Source organism: Carlito syrichta, unplaced genomic scaffold (assembly GCF_000164805.1).
Source record: "Carlito syrichta isolate Samal-C Ts95f unplaced genomic scaffold, Tarsius_syrichta-2.0.1 Scaffold303307, whole genome shotgun sequence".
Taxonomy (NCBI): domain Eukaryota; kingdom Metazoa; phylum Chordata; class Mammalia; order Primates; family Tarsiidae; genus Carlito; species Carlito syrichta.
The window spans coordinates 14943-34010 of NW_007247403.1; the positions used below are offsets into that span (position 1 = coordinate 14943).

At 41.1% G+C, this 19068-nt stretch overlaps 1 protein-coding gene across 3 annotated transcripts; it reads left to right on the forward strand.

Annotated features, from left to right (window-relative positions):
• The first annotated feature begins 1235 nt into the window (after window positions 1-1235).
• Window positions 1236-2261, forward strand: GREM1 (gremlin 1, DAN family BMP antagonist). 3 transcript variants are annotated; one of them, XM_008058353.1, is made up of 2 exons: window positions 1236-1349; window positions 1473-2261. In XM_008058353.1, exons 1-2 carry the CDS (start codon window positions 1236-1238, stop codon window positions 1788-1790), a joined length of 432 nt encoding a protein of 143 aa, XP_008056544.1. In that variant the 3' UTR covers window positions 1791-2261. The 3 variants fall into 3 exon arrangements, with proteins under 3 accessions (XP_008056544.1, XP_008056545.1, XP_008056543.1); XM_008058354.1 differs by having other exon boundaries at window positions 1236-1262; XM_008058352.1 differs by having other exon boundaries at window positions 1236-2261.
• The last annotated feature ends 16807 nt before the right edge of the window (window positions 2262-19068 follow it).

Below are 19068 nucleotides of genomic sequence, written 5' to 3' on the forward strand. Positions count from 1 at the left end.
CTTAAGTCTGAGGCTGCTCTCTTGTACTCTCCTTTAAAAAAAATACACTCCTCCTCCTTCTTTCTCAGTCTGCCCTGCCTTTCCTGAACACCCTAAGTAAGTTCTCATTACTCTAATTTGCATTTTTTACTCCATTCTTTTTTCTCTCCCCATCTATGCTTTTAAAAATACTATTTATTGTAAGTTTTCCCTCTGCCTTACTCCCTTGTTTTTATTTTTTGCCATGTTCACATGTCATTGCCCTTTCTGACTCATATCCAGACCCATCCATAATAATTTATTGTCATGCCAACATGCCTAGGGCATTTACAGTTAAATGTAAATATTTGCATATACTCCTACTATTGTGTTCCTTTTTCTACCCTTTAAATTGTATACTCACAGACACATGTGAGTAACATTTCACTATCTAAAAGGTAGAAAGGATGATACAATGAATAACTGTGCTCAGAATAGGTGAGAGGTTAAAGACTCTCCTGAGTCATGTGATCTGTCCTGTACAGTCATTCTTTCCGTCTGCGTAGCCATACATTTGGTTATGTTCTCAAAATAGTTTATATGTTGACATGGAATTTGATCTGAACAACCTACCTAGGGAGACAAGGATTTTGTATCTTTGCTTAAGTGGAATCATTGAGAAGTAAAGTGACTTCCTCAAGGTCAGATAGCAAGCTGTTGCGGAGGACTGGGACTAGAAACTCAGTCTTGACTTTTCGTTCAGTGCTTTTCCTGTTAAGTAGTTTTCCCTCTGTCAGATGCTTAGTGGTCTCCAGGAGCCTCTCCTTCCTTGCCTGATAACAACGCAAAGTCCATTAAGCATGCCCGGCCCAGGGAGTCTCAAGCTAGTTGGGGAGAAAAGACTAGGAGCCTTTTCTGGTGGAAGAGGCCCTCTGGGCAGGGAGATGAATTCATCTGGATGTAAAACAAAATAGAAAATAAGTTCCACCAAAGAACAGCAAAGGTAATACAGTGTCAGAAGCCAGGAAGAATTCCTGTAGGAGCATATGCACAGAAGAGAGAGACCCTGGCAGCCTTTAAATCTTGACGTATTTGTGACCCTAGGCAAATATCCTAGCCATGGATTGATGACTGGGAGGGTAATGGAAATAATACCATCTAATTCACGGAGATATGAGAAGTAGCTGTCCCCTAAAATGTTAGGTGCTATGATGCTTTTTTAATTAATTAACTTTTCCATTTTTTTGTCTCTCCCTTTCTGTGTGTTCCTCTTTAGCATGAGCCGCACCGCCTACACTGTGGGAGCCCTGCTTCTTCTCTTGGGGACCCTGCTGCCTGCTGCTGAAGGGAAAAAGAAAGGGTCCCAAGGTGCCATCCCCCCACCAGACAAGGCCCAGCACAATGACTCAGAGCAGACTCAGTCGCCCCAGCAGCCTGGCTCCAGGAACCGGGGGCGGGGCCAAGGGCGGGGCACAGCCATGCCCGGGGAGGAGGTGCTGGAGTCCAGCCAGGAGGCCCTGCATGTGACCGAGCGCAAATACCTGAAGCGAGACTGGTGCAAAACCCAGCCGCTCAAGCAGACCATCCACGAGGAGGGCTGCAACAGCCGCACCATCATCAACCGCTTCTGCTACGGCCAGTGTAACTCCTTCTACATCCCCAGGCACATCCGGAAGGAGGAAGGCTCCTTTCAGTCCTGCTCCTTCTGCAAGCCCAAGAAATTCACCACCATGATGGTCACCCTCAACTGTCCCGAACTACAGCCACCTACCAAGAAGAAGAGGGTCACACGAGTGAAGCAGTGTCGTTGCATATCCATCGATTTGGATTAAGCCAAATCTGGGCACACCCCGCCTGTCCCAGGGATGCAGCCCCAGGCAGGCCCAGAGCCAGACCTAAAACAACCCCATTCTTACTTGGCTTAACCCTAGAGGCCGGAAGAACCACCAGCTGCCTCCCGCAGGAGCCTGCTTGTGCGTAGTTGTGTGCGTGAGTGTGCATGGGTGCCTGTAGGTGTTTTCAGACACCAGAGGAAACACAGCCTCTGCTAGAGGGCACTTCCAATTATGTAAACGTCACTGCTTTGACTGGGAAGGTACAGGAAGCCCACACCACCCTATCCACATCCAAAAGGGCGAGCCATGGACTGGTTTTACCTTTGTCATCCATGTGCCCTTCTTGGGGATCAGGATCTCCCATCAGAATGAATGTTAATGGAAGAGGCTACTCTGAGGGCCAGAGACCTGTTTTAGTGCTGCATTAAACTTGGAAAAGTTCTTTTAACTTGTGCTTGCTTCCTCCCTTCCTCCCTCCTGTCACAGTCTCGCCCTTCTGAGGCTCTCGGTGACTATGGCAGTCTAATCCCACATCTGCCAAGGTTAATTCACTTAATCACAGTGTAAACGTTTTTCACTTTGTGAAGACTCTCCAGACTCTGGGGGAGGCTGGTGTGGGCAAGGACAAGCCGAAGATCAGAGTGAGAAAGGGAGGGATGTTGAGGAGGTGAGGCCAGGTGCTGCCAGCAGGAGTCAGTAGAGAGATGTGCAGAGACTACAAGGCCGATTCCAAAACACAGTGAGACCCATGTGCTTCTGAGAAAGTTTATTCCTAGTATTTAACAGACTCCGAATGAGCAGGAGAAATGAGATTGCCAAAAAGGCCTTAACTTTGGCTGTCACTGTGATCTGCTGAAACTAGCTGTAACCCAACACCAAACTAAAACAAAAACACTGACCACTTCTATTTTTAGAAACAAGTACGTGAGCTGAACCAAACCAGCCCCAATTTTTTGTCCTCAGGTGGTCAGTAGATATCATTCAGAACCCTCTGCATAGGGTTAAGAAACAGACAAAAAACAGGCCGGGCGTGGTGGCTCAAGCCTATAATCCCAGCACTTTGGGAGGCCGAGGCGAGAGGATTGCCAGATACCACAGGTTTGCACCCAGCCTGGGCAACTTGGTGAACCCTCATCTCTATAATGCGTTTTTGTTGTTTTTTTTTTTTAAAAAGCCTGGTGTGGTAGTCTGCACCTGTGGTTTCTGCTACTTGGAAGACTGAGGTGGAAGGGTTGTCTGAGCCCAGCAGGTTGAGGCTGCAGTGGCCATGAGCATGCCACTGCACTACAGCCTGGGTGACAGAGTGAGACTCCGACTCCAAAAAAAAAAAAAGAAAGAAAGAAATAGATGATAACCTCATAGGCTGAAGGTCCTAATAACTTTTTTCCATGGTAAGGATCAGTTCTTTTTGAACTCATTTTTTCTGCATAATGCTTTTGAGAGCCACAGACCTTTGTTGGAAAGAATTTGCCTCTGCCGAGTGTGCCCAGTATTCTAAAATGAAAGAGTTTAGGGCTTGCTCTGTCTTAGCTAGAAGTGTATTTTGGACCTTTTTGTTGTAGCCACTGTTAGGAGATTGCTAGAGAAAAGAGGTGCATAAGGAAATAAAGGGGATTGCCTCTGGCTAAGGAACTCCTAATACCTGGAAGAGATGGAAGGGCTGTGACCTTGCCTTCTTCATTTGCTCTCAGAGAATGTTCCACTTAAAAAAGCAGAGCATTGGGGTATGTTAGCTGCTCATCTTCTACTGGGGGGACCTACATGATTTTGCAGTTGGATTCAGTACCTACCTGTAGGTGCCATTCTCTGATTAAACTTGGCCTTCTGGCAGTGTTTATTTGGGGTCTATCTCATGGCCAAAGTGCAGGGTTGGGTGAATTTTGGATCTGGCTAACTTGGCAAGCCTGAGGCTTTATATGTAAACCCCCATATGCTTTGTGTCTTCTCAGCCTCACTAGGCAAGTCATATTGCCCATCAAGGCTCCAGCATTCAAAGAAGCATTGCAACTAAGGAAGCTTTTTAAAAATTTTGTTTTGGTCCAGTACTCTCATATAACAACTAAACAGGAACCATTTTAAAGCAGAAATTATCTCGAACACCCACAATGTTAGGCTTAATTGTAAACCTTTGAACTCACTACTGATGATTCTACACCAGGCAAATTTGTGCAAACACATAGTCTGTGTGCTGTATACACTGTATGCCCGTGCCCTTAATCTTTGTATCATTCATATCCTCCAACAATGCAGCACAGAGTGGATTTAATTAAGCTCACAAATCCTAAAGCAGAATTTTGAGGGTGGAAGAGAGGAGGAGAAAGGGGAAGCTGAAACTGTAAAACCACACCAGAGAGGAAAAATGACATTCAGAACCAGCAAACACTGAATTTCTCTTGTTGTTTTAACTCTGCCACAAACATGCAATTTTGTTAAAAAGAGATGACTTAAGTTGGCAGCAGTGATCTTCTTTTAGGAGCTTGTACCACAGTCTTGCATGTAAGTCGGATTTGGCTCAAGTAAAGAGAATTTCCTCAGAATTAACTTTGCTGGGATAATCAGCAGCATAACTATCCTAAAAGCACATCACTAGCCAAAGAGGGAAATGCCTGCTTTTCTTAGTGTGCCTATATTAAGACTAGCACAAGTATGGTGTGTCTTCCAACATTTATTGAAAATGCCATATCTGTTACATATTTTATTGGAGTCACAGATGATGTAATGATATAGTTTTCATTAATATAGCAGAATTTTTTAATGGCAAGAGATTTGCAATCTTGATCTTACCTATTAAAATAATGCCAAGCATCAAATATGAATTTTATGATGAACACTTTGTGCTTGGCATTAAAAGAAAAAAAAATCCTGTAAGTTGTTTTTTGTTATTGTAGTTCTTCAAAGTTAAAAGTGTAAGTGAAGGCCAGGCACTGTGGCTCAGCCTGTAATCCCAGCACTTTGGGAAGCGAGGCGAGAGGATTGCCTGAGCCTAGGAGTTCGATACCAGCTTGGGCAACTTGGCAAGACTTCGTCTCTACAATAAATAACAAAAAAATAGGTGGGCGTGGTGGCGTGCGTCTGTAGTTCCAGCTACTTGGAAGGCTGAGGTGGAAGGATCGCCTGAGCCCAGCAGGTTGAGGCTGCGGTGGCTGTGAGCATGCCACTGCACCCCAGCCTGGTTGACAAAGAGTGAAACTCCAACTCAAAAAAGAAAAAAAAAAAGTGTAAGTGAAAAATCTAGAGGAAAGGATAATTTCCACTGTGTGGAATGTGAATAGTTGAACAAAAAATTATGGTTATTTAATGTAATTATTAATTCAAATCCTTTGGTCACTGTGATTTCACGCATGTTTTCTTTTTCTCCTTTATATGACTTCCTCTGAGTTGGGCAAAGAAGAATTTGGCATACTGTACATTGTTGGAGACTTTTATGAGGTTAGGGGGAAACAGACACATCTGAACATGCGTTACAGAGTCAAGACCTGAGCTTTTATTTTCTTAGTTGAATGTTCCTTAAAGGTTAACATTTCTGAAGCAATATTAAGAAAGACTTTAAATGTTATTTGGAAGACTTATGATGTGTGTATACAAACAGCAGATAATGATGAATAGTTCACAAAGTCCTTTTAAGGAGAAAATCTAAAATGAAGAGTGTATGTACAGAACATTTATAAGTGATGGGTTCGTGCTTAAGAGTGAAAGTAGTTCTATTGATTTGTCATTCCTCAAGTTATTTAATATCAACTGCGTTATGTATTCTGTCTGCTTTAATCATTTAAAAACAACAAAGGATAGCATAGACTATGAGGTACCTTGCTGTGTATGAAGATAAGAGGGGACTTGATAGTCTCATAAAAGCAAATTTAGCTTATGAATCTGTAACTAGAACTTATAATTTTCACTCCAATAATGTTCTATATATCCTTTGCCAAAGAGCAACCAATAAATTAAGCCTCTCCCCTTTGTGTGTGTGTATGTGTGTGTGTGTTTTAACTATTTGGGGGGCAGAATGGGGTAAGAATTTGCTTGTCTTGGAAAGGGAGGTGGAAAAAGAGGTGATTAGATCTCTTATGATCTTATTTTCTTTATTTGTTTGAGTTGGAGTCTCACTTTGTCACCCAGGCTACAGTGCAGTAGCACTCTCATGGCCACTGCAGCCTTGACCTAGGCTTAGGCAATCCTTTTGCCTCAGCCTTCCAAGTAGCTGGAACTACCAGCACATGCCACCACCCTCGGCTAATATTTTTTAATTGTAGAGACAAGGTCTCACCAAATTGGTCAAGCTGATCTCAAACTCCTGGGCTCAGGAAATTCACCTCTACCTCCCAGAGTGCTGGGATTATAGGCATGAGTTACCGCGCCTGGCCTCTTATGATCTTAAGGTTTGTTTTTTTTTCACCTGTCCTAGTAGACCTTTCAGATTCCACTTGATTTCAGTAGGACACCACAGCCATCACAGCTATATGCAAGGGACAGCTGGCCTGCAGTTCAAAGTACTAGTCTCTTATCCAGAGCTTAGCTAGAAAGACCTAGAGAGTGTTATGATAGAGGCCTTCAGACAGTGGAAGGCTCATAACATAGAAATGATAATAACTTTGTTTCAGGGTGTTCCCAGAGAAAGACTGGGGCTCACTAGATAGAAAAGCTTCCTAAGGAGAGTGAACTGCCTTTGAGATAGTGAACTCCTATCCTTGGAAGTCTTGAAACACAGTCTAAGTATCATTGGATAGAGATGTGAGGTAAAGTAAGTTATTGCCCTGGGTATGCAATTGACCAAGTGCACTTCTAGGGTCCTTTTCCACTTAGACATATGATACAAGATTTCTGTTAGGTATGGGTGCTCTGACAATAATAAAAATCCCAGTAACTGTAGGGAGTGCTTATGCTAGACACTGTGCTGAGGATTTTATTTGAGTTGTTCCTCACTTAATCCTCAGGGTAGCTCAGTGAAATAGGTACCATTATCACTGCTAGGAAGTAGTGAACTCACAGTGTTTCTGCATTACCTAGATTCTTAAACTACAAAATTGTGAACAACTTTTATGGGTTCTTTTAAGAACAGATTACAGTACTCTAAAAATACAGCTAACTTGACTGTTCACATCAAATAATTAAAGCTACCTTAAGGCTGTAGTAGGCACATCAGGAGCCCAAGCTCTGAAGCATTAAGTCAAAGCCTCTTTGCCGCCTCTCTTTTTATGGTCTCTTTGGACTTGAAGGGGGAAAATGGAAGCAAGTACTAAGGAGACAGTGTTCTCAGGAAAGCCATATCCAGGAGGTAACTCTGAACAAGGCTTGAAAGGTGAGTAGGACTTGACACAGAAGGTCATTTCAGGCTCACAAGAGTATGTGAGAAGATGTCAGAGGCAATGCTGAGTCAGAACTGCTGAAAAAGAACCTGGCAAAAATAGATGCAAACTTTTTATTTTTTATCCAAATTTTTAAATTCTGAAAATTAACAGAAGACCTGCAGCAATTTAGGGAGCATAACTCAAGAAAAAGACTAGGTCTCTGTAAGAAAAGTGAGCATTGTTATATCATAATTTGCCCTGTTCTCAAGTCCCCTCTCCATTTCTGTAATAGCCTGAAATCCAGCAGTCTAGTAGTTGCTGAGGGGAGCAGAATGGAGTTGGAGCTATTTCGAAGCCCCATTTGCAGAATTGTCATTATTTAACCTGTTGACAGACCCTGAAGGCCCCACTTGCAAGGCTATCTTTATTTGACCTGATTGAAAGCTCCCAGTGTGAAAAACCTTGTTGAAACAATTAGAGGCAATTAGTTATCTTTGTGACTGCCTGAGGCAATGTATAACAGTGGGGAAAGCAATTGGCTAAACAACTTATAAGAAAATACTGGAGTTAAAAGATTTTCATAGGGGCTTTGCAAAGCTCCAATATGTTACTGGGAATATAGAAGGCCAAATGCATGTATAGGGATCTGTGTATACCCACAACTATGCACATGCTCAGGAAAGACCTGAGACAGGTTTAAGCTTTTACTTCAGGCTGATGTTTAGACTCTGCAAGGCAGAAAGTAAAGGGTAAGGTAGAATTGTCAGTTACCTTGCTGAGTGTTGAGTGTGCCCACCATTCACACAGAGCCCCTGGGCAAAGACTGGTAAAAATTTTGGTTCCATGTATTTGAGAAAATCACTGTACAACTTAGATGGCCACTAAACTAACCAGAGACATTAGTGCTCATACACAACAAAAAATATGGAATTGACAGAATTAGTTCAGAAATGTTGCTAAACAAACAAGGAAGAAACAACAAATAGCAACAACAACAAACCCTAAGGAAGGAAGAGAGATTGATTTTTGCTTGAAATGCCCAGCTTTCAACAAAATTATAAGACTTGCAAAGAAAAAATAAACTATGACACATATACAGGGAAAAGGCAAACATAATTTCCAAGGAAGCCCAGACACTGGACTTTCAAGACAAAAACTTAATTTTTTAAAATTAAATTAAATTTTTTGAGTCAGAGTCTCACTCTCACCCAGGCTGCAGGGCAGTGGGACGCTCACAGCCACTGCAGCCTTGACCTGCTAGGTTCAGGCGATCCTGCCTCAAGATCCTTCCAAGTAGCTGGAACTACAGGTGCATGCCACCACGTCTGGCTAATTTTTCTTGATTTATTGTAAAGAAGAGGTCTTGCCAACGTGCCCAGGCTGGTCTTGAACTCCTGGGTTCAGGCAATCCTCTAGCCTCTGCCACCCAGTGTGCTGGGATTATAGGCATGAGCCACTGCGCCCGGCCTAAGACAAAAACTTTAAGTCAGCTGTTTTTTTTTTCCTTTTATTTTCTTTTCTCTCTTTTCTTTTTTTAAGTCAGAGTCGCACTCTGTCACCCAGGCTGAAGAGCAGTGGCATGCTTATGGCCACTGCAGCCTCAGCCTGCTGGGCTGAGGCTATCCTGCCTCAACCTTCCAAGTAGTTGGAACTATAGCCACGTGCCACCACACCCAGTTAATATTTTGATTTTTTGCAGAGAGGAGGTCTTGCCAAGTTGCCCAGTCTGGTCTTGAACCCCTAGGCTCAGGCAATCCTCTTGTCTCTGGCTCCCAACGTACTAGGGTTACAGGTGTGAGCCATTGCACCTGGCCTAATTCAACTGTTTAAATATGTTAAAAAAAAAAACTAAGATAGGCCCAACAAGGTGGGCCAAGCCTGTAATCCCAACACTTTAGGAGGCCGAGGCAAGAGGATTGCCTGAGCCCAGGGGTTGGAGACCAGCCTGGACAACTTGGTGAGACCTCATCTCCACAATAAATAAAAATATTATCTGGGCATTGTAGCGCACACCTGTAGTTTCAGCTACTTGGAAGGCTGAGGTGGAAGGATAACCAGGTTGTGGTGACTGTGAGTGTGCCATTGCACTCCAGCCTGGGCAACAGAGTGAGACTCTGACTCAAAAAAGAAAAAAAAACCCTAAGGTAAACCATTTCTAAATAACTAAAGGAAAATAGAAGAATGATAATGCACCAAGTCATAAGTACCAAATCTCTAAGTCCTAAAGAAATAGAAATTATAAAAATTATAAAGTTGGCCGGGCTCGGTGGCTCAGCCTGTAATCCCATGTCTTTGGGAGGCTGTGGTGAGTGGATTGCCTGAGCCCGCGGGTTCGAGACCCACCTGGGCAACTTGGCGAGACCTCATCTCTACAATAAAAATTTTTTAAAAATTAGCTGGACATGGTAGTGTGCACCTGTAGTTCCAGCTACTTGGAAGGCTGAGGCGGAAGGATCGCCGGAGCCCAGCAGGTCGAGGCCGCGGTGGCCGGGAGCGGCCACTACACTCCAGTCTGGGCGACAGAGTGAGACTCCAATTAAAAAAAAAACAATTACAAAGTTGAAGGCTATAGTAACTAAAATGAAAAAATTACTAGAAGAGTTTAGCAGAAGATTTGACCAGCCAGAAGAAAACTGATTGACAGAGACTCATAAAGGAAGGGTGGGGGGAGAGAGCCAGAGAGAGTCAGAGAGAAATAGAGATAAAGAGAGAGATAGAGAGAGAGGAGAGAGAGAGAGGGAGAGAGAGAGAGAGAGAGAGAGAGACACTACTAAAATCAGAAATTAAAGAAAGGACATCACTACTGATTTTACAGAAATTAAAAAGAATTTTAGGGGAATACTGTGAGCACATATGTCACAACCCATTAGATGACTTAGATGAGAAATTCCTAGTGTAACAAAAAACATGGCTCCATTTTTTGATGTTTGACTATTGATATCTTTCTAGTTTTAACTCTTTTTTTAACTTTATAATTTTTAGACATAATTCCTATTTCTTTGTTATTTGGTGAGATTTGGTACTTATGACCTGGTGACATATTATTCTCCTGTTTTCTTTTAGTTCTTTAGAAATGGTTTCTCTTAGTTTTTGAATATATTTAAACAGTTGATTTGAAGTCTTTGTCTTATAAGTCCAATGTCTAAGCTTCTTTGGGAACAATTTTTTTGTTTGCTTTTTTTCTTATATTTGAGCCATACTTTTATTTTTTCTTTGCAAATCTCATAATTACCTTCTGCCTTACATCTGGGAAAATTGATAAGAAAGCCTAGGTTCTTTCTCATGTGGCACTGACAGATGATCAACCATGCAAAGCCATGTGGGAATCCTCACTCAAATTATATTCTCTGACCATCATAAACTCCAAGCCAGTCTCCTTTCTGTGCTCTCTCAAGACATCTTCAGACCAAAAACTATAAGTTTGTAGCCTTTTGTTTGTAACCTTTTAAAAGTTTGTAGCTATTTGTTAGTTTTGTGGAGACTGTAGCCTGCTCTCCACAAAAAGCCTCATTATGTGAGTAATAAATCTTTTCATACTCTTTCAGAGTATATCTGGCATCATTAGCCTTGATGTACAAACCAAATTTTGAGTGGGAAACCAGCCTGCTTGTGCAAGTGTCCACAACACCTATAAACAAAGAAACAAATGAAACTGATTCAAGAAAATATAAAATTCTGAATAGAACTATCACAAATAAATAGATTGAATTATTAATAGCAATCAAAACTTCCTATAAAGAAAAACCCAGTACAGGACAGCTCACATTAATTATACCAAACACTTAAAGAATTGGTGCGAATAATTTACAAACTCTTCCAGAAAATAGAAGAGAAGGGAATACTTTTTACTTTATCTTATAAGTCAGTATTACTCTGATACAAAGACATGACAAATACATCACAAAATAAAACTGAAGATCAATATGATTATAGATGCAAATCAATTCAACAAAATTCTAGGTTACTAAATCCAGCACCATATGAAAAGGATTATATACCACAACTAAATGAGATTTGGCAAGGAACGACAAGGTTGGTTTAACCATCAATCATCGGAATACATCATATTATAGAATAAAAACAGAAACCACACAATCATCTTAATAGTTGCAGAAAAATCATTTGCCATTATCCAACATCAGTAAAATCACTTAACATACTAGAAATAGAAAAAAATTCTTCAACCTAATAAAAATTATAAAAAACCCACAGCTAACATCATACTTAAATATGAAAGACTAAAAGTTTTCCCTCTAAGATCAGAAACTAACAGGATATCTGTTTTCACCATTTTTTCTTCTTTTCTTTCTTTCTTTCTTTCTTTTTTTGAGTTAGAGTCTTACTCTGTCACCCAGGCTGGAGTGCTGTGGCACAATCATGGCTCCTCACAACTTCAACCTCCAGGGCTCAGGCAAACCTTCTGCCTCAGCTTCCTGAGTAGCTGGAACTACAGGCATGTACCACCATGACTGGCTAATTTTTTACTTTTATTTTTGTAGAGACTAGGTGGTGGTATGTACAGTCTGGTCCCAGCTAATTGGGAGGCTGAGGTGGAAGGATCACCTGAGCCCAGGAGTTTGAGGCTGTAGTGAGCCATAAGCATTCCATTGTACTTCTGCCTAGGCAACAGACTGAGACCCTGACTCAAAATATATATCAAAAAGAAAAATGTATATATATATATAGAAATAAAGTTAAAAAAAGAGTTCAAGACTGGTATACTAAAAATGATAAAGAATTGTTTAAAGAAATTTTCTTGACTTGATTACTACATTATATATGTGTCAAAATTTCACATGTATCCCATAAATTTGTCCAAATTTAAAAAATTACGAACATCTAATTAAGTGGAAATAAAACCTGTGCTCTTTGATCGGAAAAGTTAATATTACTCTATAGATTCAACACAATTCCTATCAAAGCCCAACTGGCCTAAAAATTGACAGGTTGATCCTTTATTAAAGTCACAAGAAAATGAAAAAGTTCAAGAATAGCCAAAACAATCTTGAAAAAGAAGAGAAAACTTAGAGGACTCATACTTTCTACGTATAAATCATACAACAAATAATCATTGTCAGACAAACACCCTTATAACTACCACTAGTTGAAGAACAGAATTTTCCACCATTCTCAAAACTCTCCTTATACCTCACCTCAGTTTTAATCCTTTCCTGTACCACAGTAATAATTACTCTTCTAAAATTTAAAGTTATTATCTCCTTGTACATATTTATAGTTTTATAATCAAGGCATTTATCCCTAAGCTCAACACTTTAGTCTGCTTGCCAACAGTTTAAGTGAGAAAAGATAAAAGCCTGAATTAAGGCAGCCCTTAATCCATTCCTATAAACTTGATAGTGATTACCACATAGAGGTTCATCCTCAATGTCTACTTCCTTCTGTTGCACCAAGTTTACTGGACAGAAGTTTAAAAGAACTGGATAGTGGGGCAGCAGGAGAATGTATAAGAAGTCTCTGGACCCTCCTTTCCCCAGTGAATACATTTATTCAGCAAAACTTTATGTCTAAATTTCCTTTGGAAAAATCCAGAAATTAAGTAAAAGTCTCCTATACCCCAGGAAAATGCAAAAAACAGTCTTTCCAAAGATGGTAGTAAGATTCAAAACACTGTCTTACCAGAATCCCTGGCCCTGGCACTGTGACACATGGTCAAGAAGAGACTTCCTAGCTCCTAGATTCTCCCATGGGAGAGAAAGTGCTGGTTCACATGTCTAATGCTTCAACTTTCTAAGAAAGTTTCCCAGAGGACTGACTTCTGTTTTGTCAGACTTGGCACTCTGACAGTCCTGTCACAATCTAGCCACTTGGGAATAACAGAGATGTAGGTTTAGATTGGCAGATGACCTAGCACCCTCTCCTCTTCCCCCTCGTTCCCTACCTCAGCACAGAGAGAGTGGACAAAAACATGGCTGCCTGCTTCCTCCTGATGAGGGAATAATTTGTTAGAGGCCCCCAGAATCTCTGGCCAGGCTTATTGGTGGGGGTCTTTTCCTATATAAGTCCCATCAGTGAAACTGGGACAGGTGCCTGCTTTGTCTCAAATGCAGATACCAACATTGAGAGTGAAGGAAAATGAAGAATCACATGAAGATGCCTGAAACTAAAGAATAAGAAGTGGGTCCTGAACATTTATCACAATACTAGAAAAAAGGAATTGGCAGTAGTGCTACACGGCTGGGGAGGTGGGGGATGTAACCTCACTAGGGATACCAGATCCTAAACCAGGTTAAGTGAGGTCCATGGACACCCAAACTTCATCTGCTTGTAAACCACTCATGTACCTAATCCTGACTTGTACCCATATCCTTATAATAAAGTAAAAATAAATAAATAAAAAAAGAATAAGACACATTTCTAGAAAGGAACCAATGAAAAGAAGTTATATGGTTTACCTGACAGAATTTAAAATGGCTGTCATAGGCCAAGTTCAGTGACTCAGTCTATAATTCCAGCACTTTAGGAAGCCAAGACGAGTGGATTGACTGAGCTCACAGGTTCGAGACCAGCCCAGGCAACTTGGTGACACCTTGTCTCTACAATAAATAAAAAATTAGCTGGACGTGGTAGTGTGTGCTTATAGTTCCAGCTACTTAGAAGGCTGAGGTGGAAGGATCACTGGAGCCCAGCAGGTTGATGCTGGGGTGGCTGTGAGTGTGCCATTGCACTCCAGCCTGGGTGACAGAGTGAGACTCCAACTCAAAAAAAAAAAAAAAAATAGCTGTCATAAAAAAAATTAGCTGTCTCATCAGAATCAAGAGAACAATGCATGAACAAAGAGAGAGAATATGTTGAAATGTTCCAGATGTAAGCTGGGCACAGTGGCTCATGCCTGTAACCCCAGTACTTTGGGAGGTAGAGATGAGAGAATTTCCTGAACCCAGGGGTTCAAGAGCAGCCTGGGCAACTTGGCAAAATCTTATCTCTAAAATAAAATTTAAAAATTAGCTGAACATCATAGTATGTGGCTGTAGTCACAGTATTTGGGAGGTTGAGGAGGAAATATTGCCTGAGTTCAGCAGGCTGAGGCTGTGGTGTCCATGAGCATGCCACAGCCTGGGTGACAGAGTGAGACTCCAACTCAAAAAAAAAAAAAAAAAGAAGAAAAGAAAGAAAAATACCAAGCAGAAATCATGAGCTGAAGAACAAAATAACTGAACTGAAAATTTTGCTAGAGGGCTTCACAAAGACTAGATCAGGCAGAAGAAAGAGACAGTGGATTTGAAGACAGGCCACTGGAAATAATTTAGTTAAAGAATAAATTAAAATGAAGAAGAGTGAAAAATCCTAAGGAGCTTATGAGACACCATCAAGCAGCCCAATACACATATTATTGGAGTCACAGAAGAAGAAGAAAAAAAGGAACCAAAAACGTATTTAAATAAGTTATGACTGAAAACTTCCCAAATTTGGGGAAGTAATTGGACATCCTGATTCAGGAAGCTCAAAGAACACCAAAAAGATGAATCCAAAAAATCCACACTGAGACATAAAATTGTCAATTGAGTAATAAAATTGTCAAATGTAAAAGACAGAAGTTTGAAAGCAGCAAGAGAAAAATGACTTGTCACATACAAGAGAACATTTAAAAGACTATTAGCAATTTTCAGCAGATCTAGCAGGCCAGGAAGAAGTGGAGTAATATATTCAAATTGTTGGAAGAAAATGATTGTCAGCCATGAATACTATACACAGTAAAACTGTGCTTGAAAAGTAAAGGGAGCCGGACTTGGTGGCTCAGCCTGTAATCCCGCACCTTTGGGAGGCTGAGATGAGTGGTTTGCCCGAGCCCGCGGGTTCGAGACCTGCCTGGGCAGCGAGACCTCATCTCTGCAATAAATAAAAAAAAAATCAGCCGGGCGTGGTAGCACATGCCTGTAATTCCGGCTACTTGGAAGGCTGAGGTGGAAGGATCGCCGGAGCCCAGCAGGTTGATGCTGCGGTGGCCGGAAGCGGCCACTGCGCTCCAGTCTGGGCGACAGAGTGAGACTCCAACTCAAAAAAAAAAAAAAAAAGAAAAGTAAAGGGGAGACCAGGTGTGGTGGCTCAGCCTGTAATCCCAGCACTTTGTGAGGCCAAGCAAGAGGACTACCTGAGCCCAGGGGTTCGAGACCAGCCTAGGCAACTTGGTGAGACTTCATCTCTACAATAGATCATACACACACAAAAAACTTACGTTGTTATCAATTTAGACTGTTATAACTATAAAATATTTACTGTAAACCTGTATGTAATCACACACACACACACACACACACGCGCGCGCATGCGCGCGCGCACAAATCTATAGACGTTACCTAAAAGAAAAAGAGAAAGCCCGGGTGCAGTGGCTCTCGCCTATAATCCCAGCACTTTGGGAGGCCAAGGTGAGAGGATTGCCTGAGCTCAGGGGTTCAAGAACAGCCTGGGCAATTTGGTGGGACCTCATCTCTACAATAAACCAAAAAATTAGCTGGGCACTGTAGCACACGCCTGTAGTTCCAGCTACTTGGAAGGTTGAGGCAGAAGGATTGCCTGAGCCCAACAGGTAGAGGCTACAGTGGTTGTGAGTGAGCCATTGCACTCCAGCCTGGGTCACAGAGTGAGACTCTGACTCAAAAAAAAGAAAGGAAGAAAAGAAAAAAGAAAAAGAGAAAGGAATCAAAACATATCAATATAAAACATTAAAACAACACAAGAGAAGATAGCAAGAGAGAAAAATATAGACAATAGAAGTGTAAGACAAACAGGAAATAATTAACAGAAGGTCAATAGTAAATCCTTTTCTATCAATAATTACTTTAAATGTTAATGGTTTAAACTTTCCAATCAAAAGACATTGAGTGGCTGAATGGATTAAAAAGCAATATTCAACTGTATGCTGTGTACAAAAAACTCACTTCAGATTCTAAGACACACATAGAGTGAAAGTGAAGGGATGGAAAAAGATATTCCTTGTAAGTGGTAGCCAAAAGAGAGCAAAGCTGCCTATACTTATACCAGTAAAAATAGACTTTAAGTCAAAACTGTCACAAGAGTTAGAAAGAATGTTATATAATTATAAAATGATCAGTCTACCAGGAAGCTATAACAATTATATATGTACCCAGCTTGAGGCACCTAAATATATAAAGCAACATTGACAGAGATGAGGGAGAAAATATACAACAATATAATAATAGTATGAGACATCAATACCATACTTTCAACAATGGATAAAACATCCAGACCGAAGATCAAAGAGAAAATACAGGATTTGGTTGGGCTCAGTGGCTCAGCCTGTAATCCCAGCACTTTGGGAAACCGAGGTCTGTAGATTTCTTAAGCCCACAGGCTTGAGAACAGCCTGGGTAACTTGGAGAGACCTTGTCTCTATAATAAATAAATAAATAAATTAGCCAGGCACAGTGGCACATGCCTGTAGTTTCAGCTACTTGGAAGGCTGGGGGGAGGATTACCGGAGTCCAGCATGTTGACACTGGGGTGGCCGTGAGTGTGCCACTGCACTCCAGCCTGGGTGAAAGAGTGAGACTCCAACTCAAAAAAGAAAAGAAAAGAAAAGAAAATACAGAACTTGGACAACACTATAAACTAAATGTGTAAATCAGATATAAGTAGAAGCTTCCATCCAATAACTGTAAAATATGCATTTTTCTCCAGCTCACGCAAAAATTTTTCTAGTATAGACTACACGTTATATCACAAAACAAATCTTAACAACTTTAAGAAAATTGAAGTAATATACTTATTTTTACTGACCAAAGTAAAATGAAACTAGAATTCAGTAGCAGAAGGAAAACAAAAATATACAAAATGTAGAAATTAAACAACATGCTCTTAAACAACCATTGGGTCAAAGAAGATATGAAAAGGAAATTAGAAAATACCTCAAAACTAATAAAAACATGATATACAGAACTTATGAGGTATAGCAAAAATAGTAATAGGACATTTACTGCAGTAAACACTTAGATTAAAAAAGAAGAATGATCTCAAATAAGGAATCCACCTTTATACTTCAGGACCTAGAAAAAAATCAAACTAAGCCCAAAGTTAGCAGAAGAAAAGCAAAACAAAACAAAACAAAGATTAGAAAAGAAAAAATAAAACTGAATATAGAAAAACAACAAAACTAACAGTTGTTTTTTATTTTTCTCTTTTTTTTTTTAAATAAAGACATGGGGTACAATTTAGGGTTAGGTATACAAATGTTCATTATGCAGGTACCCTTGCTGATGAGGTATGCCCCTCCCTCCCCTACCAGTTTCCCTCAACTGCTAATCCCATCCCCCCTCCCCTGACAGTCTCCCATTACTGTCAAACGCTTTCTTATAGTATTATAATTGTTCAAGGTCCTCTTATGAGTGAGAACATATGGTACTCTGTTCTTTGTTTCTGTTATAGATTACTGAGTATGATCGACTCTAAATCCATCTAAGTTGCTGCAAAGTCCATATGTTTGTGCTTCTTTATGGCTGCATAATGTTCCATTGTGTATATGTACCACATTTTAAAAATTCAATCCAGGTCGGCTCGGTGGCTCAGCCTGTAATCCCGCGCCTTGAGAGGCTGAGGTGAGTGGATTGCCTGAGCCTGCAGGTTCGAGACCCACCTGGGCAACTTGGTGAGACCTCATCTCTACAATAAAATAAAAAATTAACTGGGTGTGGTAGCGTGCGCCTGTAGTTCCAGCTACTTGGAAGGCTGAGGCAGAAGGATCACCGGAGCCCAGCAGGTCGAGGCTGCGGTGGCTGGGAGCGGCCACTGCACTCCAGTCTGGGCCACGGAGTGAGACTCCAACTCAAAAAAAAAAAAAAAAAAAAAAACTCAGTCCAGCTTCAATGGGCAATATGGTTGATTCCATGTTTTTGCTATTGTAAATAGAGCTGCAACAAATATATGTGTGCAGGTATCTTTTTTGTAGAATGATTTGAGTTCCCCCAGGTATATAACAAATAGGGGAATTGCTGGGTCATATGGACAGTCAGTTTCTAGTTCATTCAGAAATCACCACACTGTCTTCCAAAGAGGTTGCACTAGTTTGCATTCCCACCAGCAGTGTAGAGGCATTCCTTTTTCTCTGCATCCTTACCAGCATCTGTTGTTGTTTGTTTTATTAACGATGGACATTCTTACTGGGGTTAGATGGTATCTCAATGTGGTTTTGATTTGCATTTCTCTGATGACAAGTGAGGCTGAGCACTTTTTCATGTGTCTGTTGACTGCCCATATATCTTCTTTTGAGAAGTGTCTATTTATGTCTTTTGCCCACTTTTTAATGGGGCTGTTTGTTTTTTTCCTTTTGGTACATTTGAATCCCTTGGAGATCCTAGATGTTAGGCCTTTGTTAGATATACAGTTGGCAAATATTTTTTCCATTCTGTGGGCTGTCTCCCTGATCTCTTGATGGTTTCTTTCGCTTTGCAGAAGCTTATTACTTGATGAGATCCCACTTGACTATCTTATTACTTTTTTTTTTTTTTTTTGGAGTTGGAGTTGGAGTCTCATTGTGTCACCCAAACTGGAGTGCAGTGGCCGCTCCTGGCCACCGCAGCCTCGACCTGCTGGGCTCCAGTGATCCTTCTGCCTCAGCCTTCCAAGTAGCCAGAAATACAGGCATGCACTACCACGTCTGGCTGATTTTTTGATTTATTGTAGAGATGAAGTCTCACTGCCCAGGCGGGTCTCAAACCTGTGGGCTCAGGCAGTCCACTCATCTCAGTCTCCCAAAGCGTGGGATTACAGGCTGAGCCACCGAGACCGGCTCATTTTTTTTTTCTTTTTTTCTTTTTCTTTCATTTTTTTTCCATCTTACCATCTTCAGCTGCTGCCGTCCTTGTCCGGCCCCACCCCCTCTGGGGCTAGCAGCTGAGATAGCACCACCTGCTGGCGATTCAAGGTAACAAAACCGAAATGGGAAAAACAAGCTTGATAAAGACAGGCCAGAGTGGTGAACAGAGGGTGATCTGAACTGTCCTTCACAGCAGACCAGG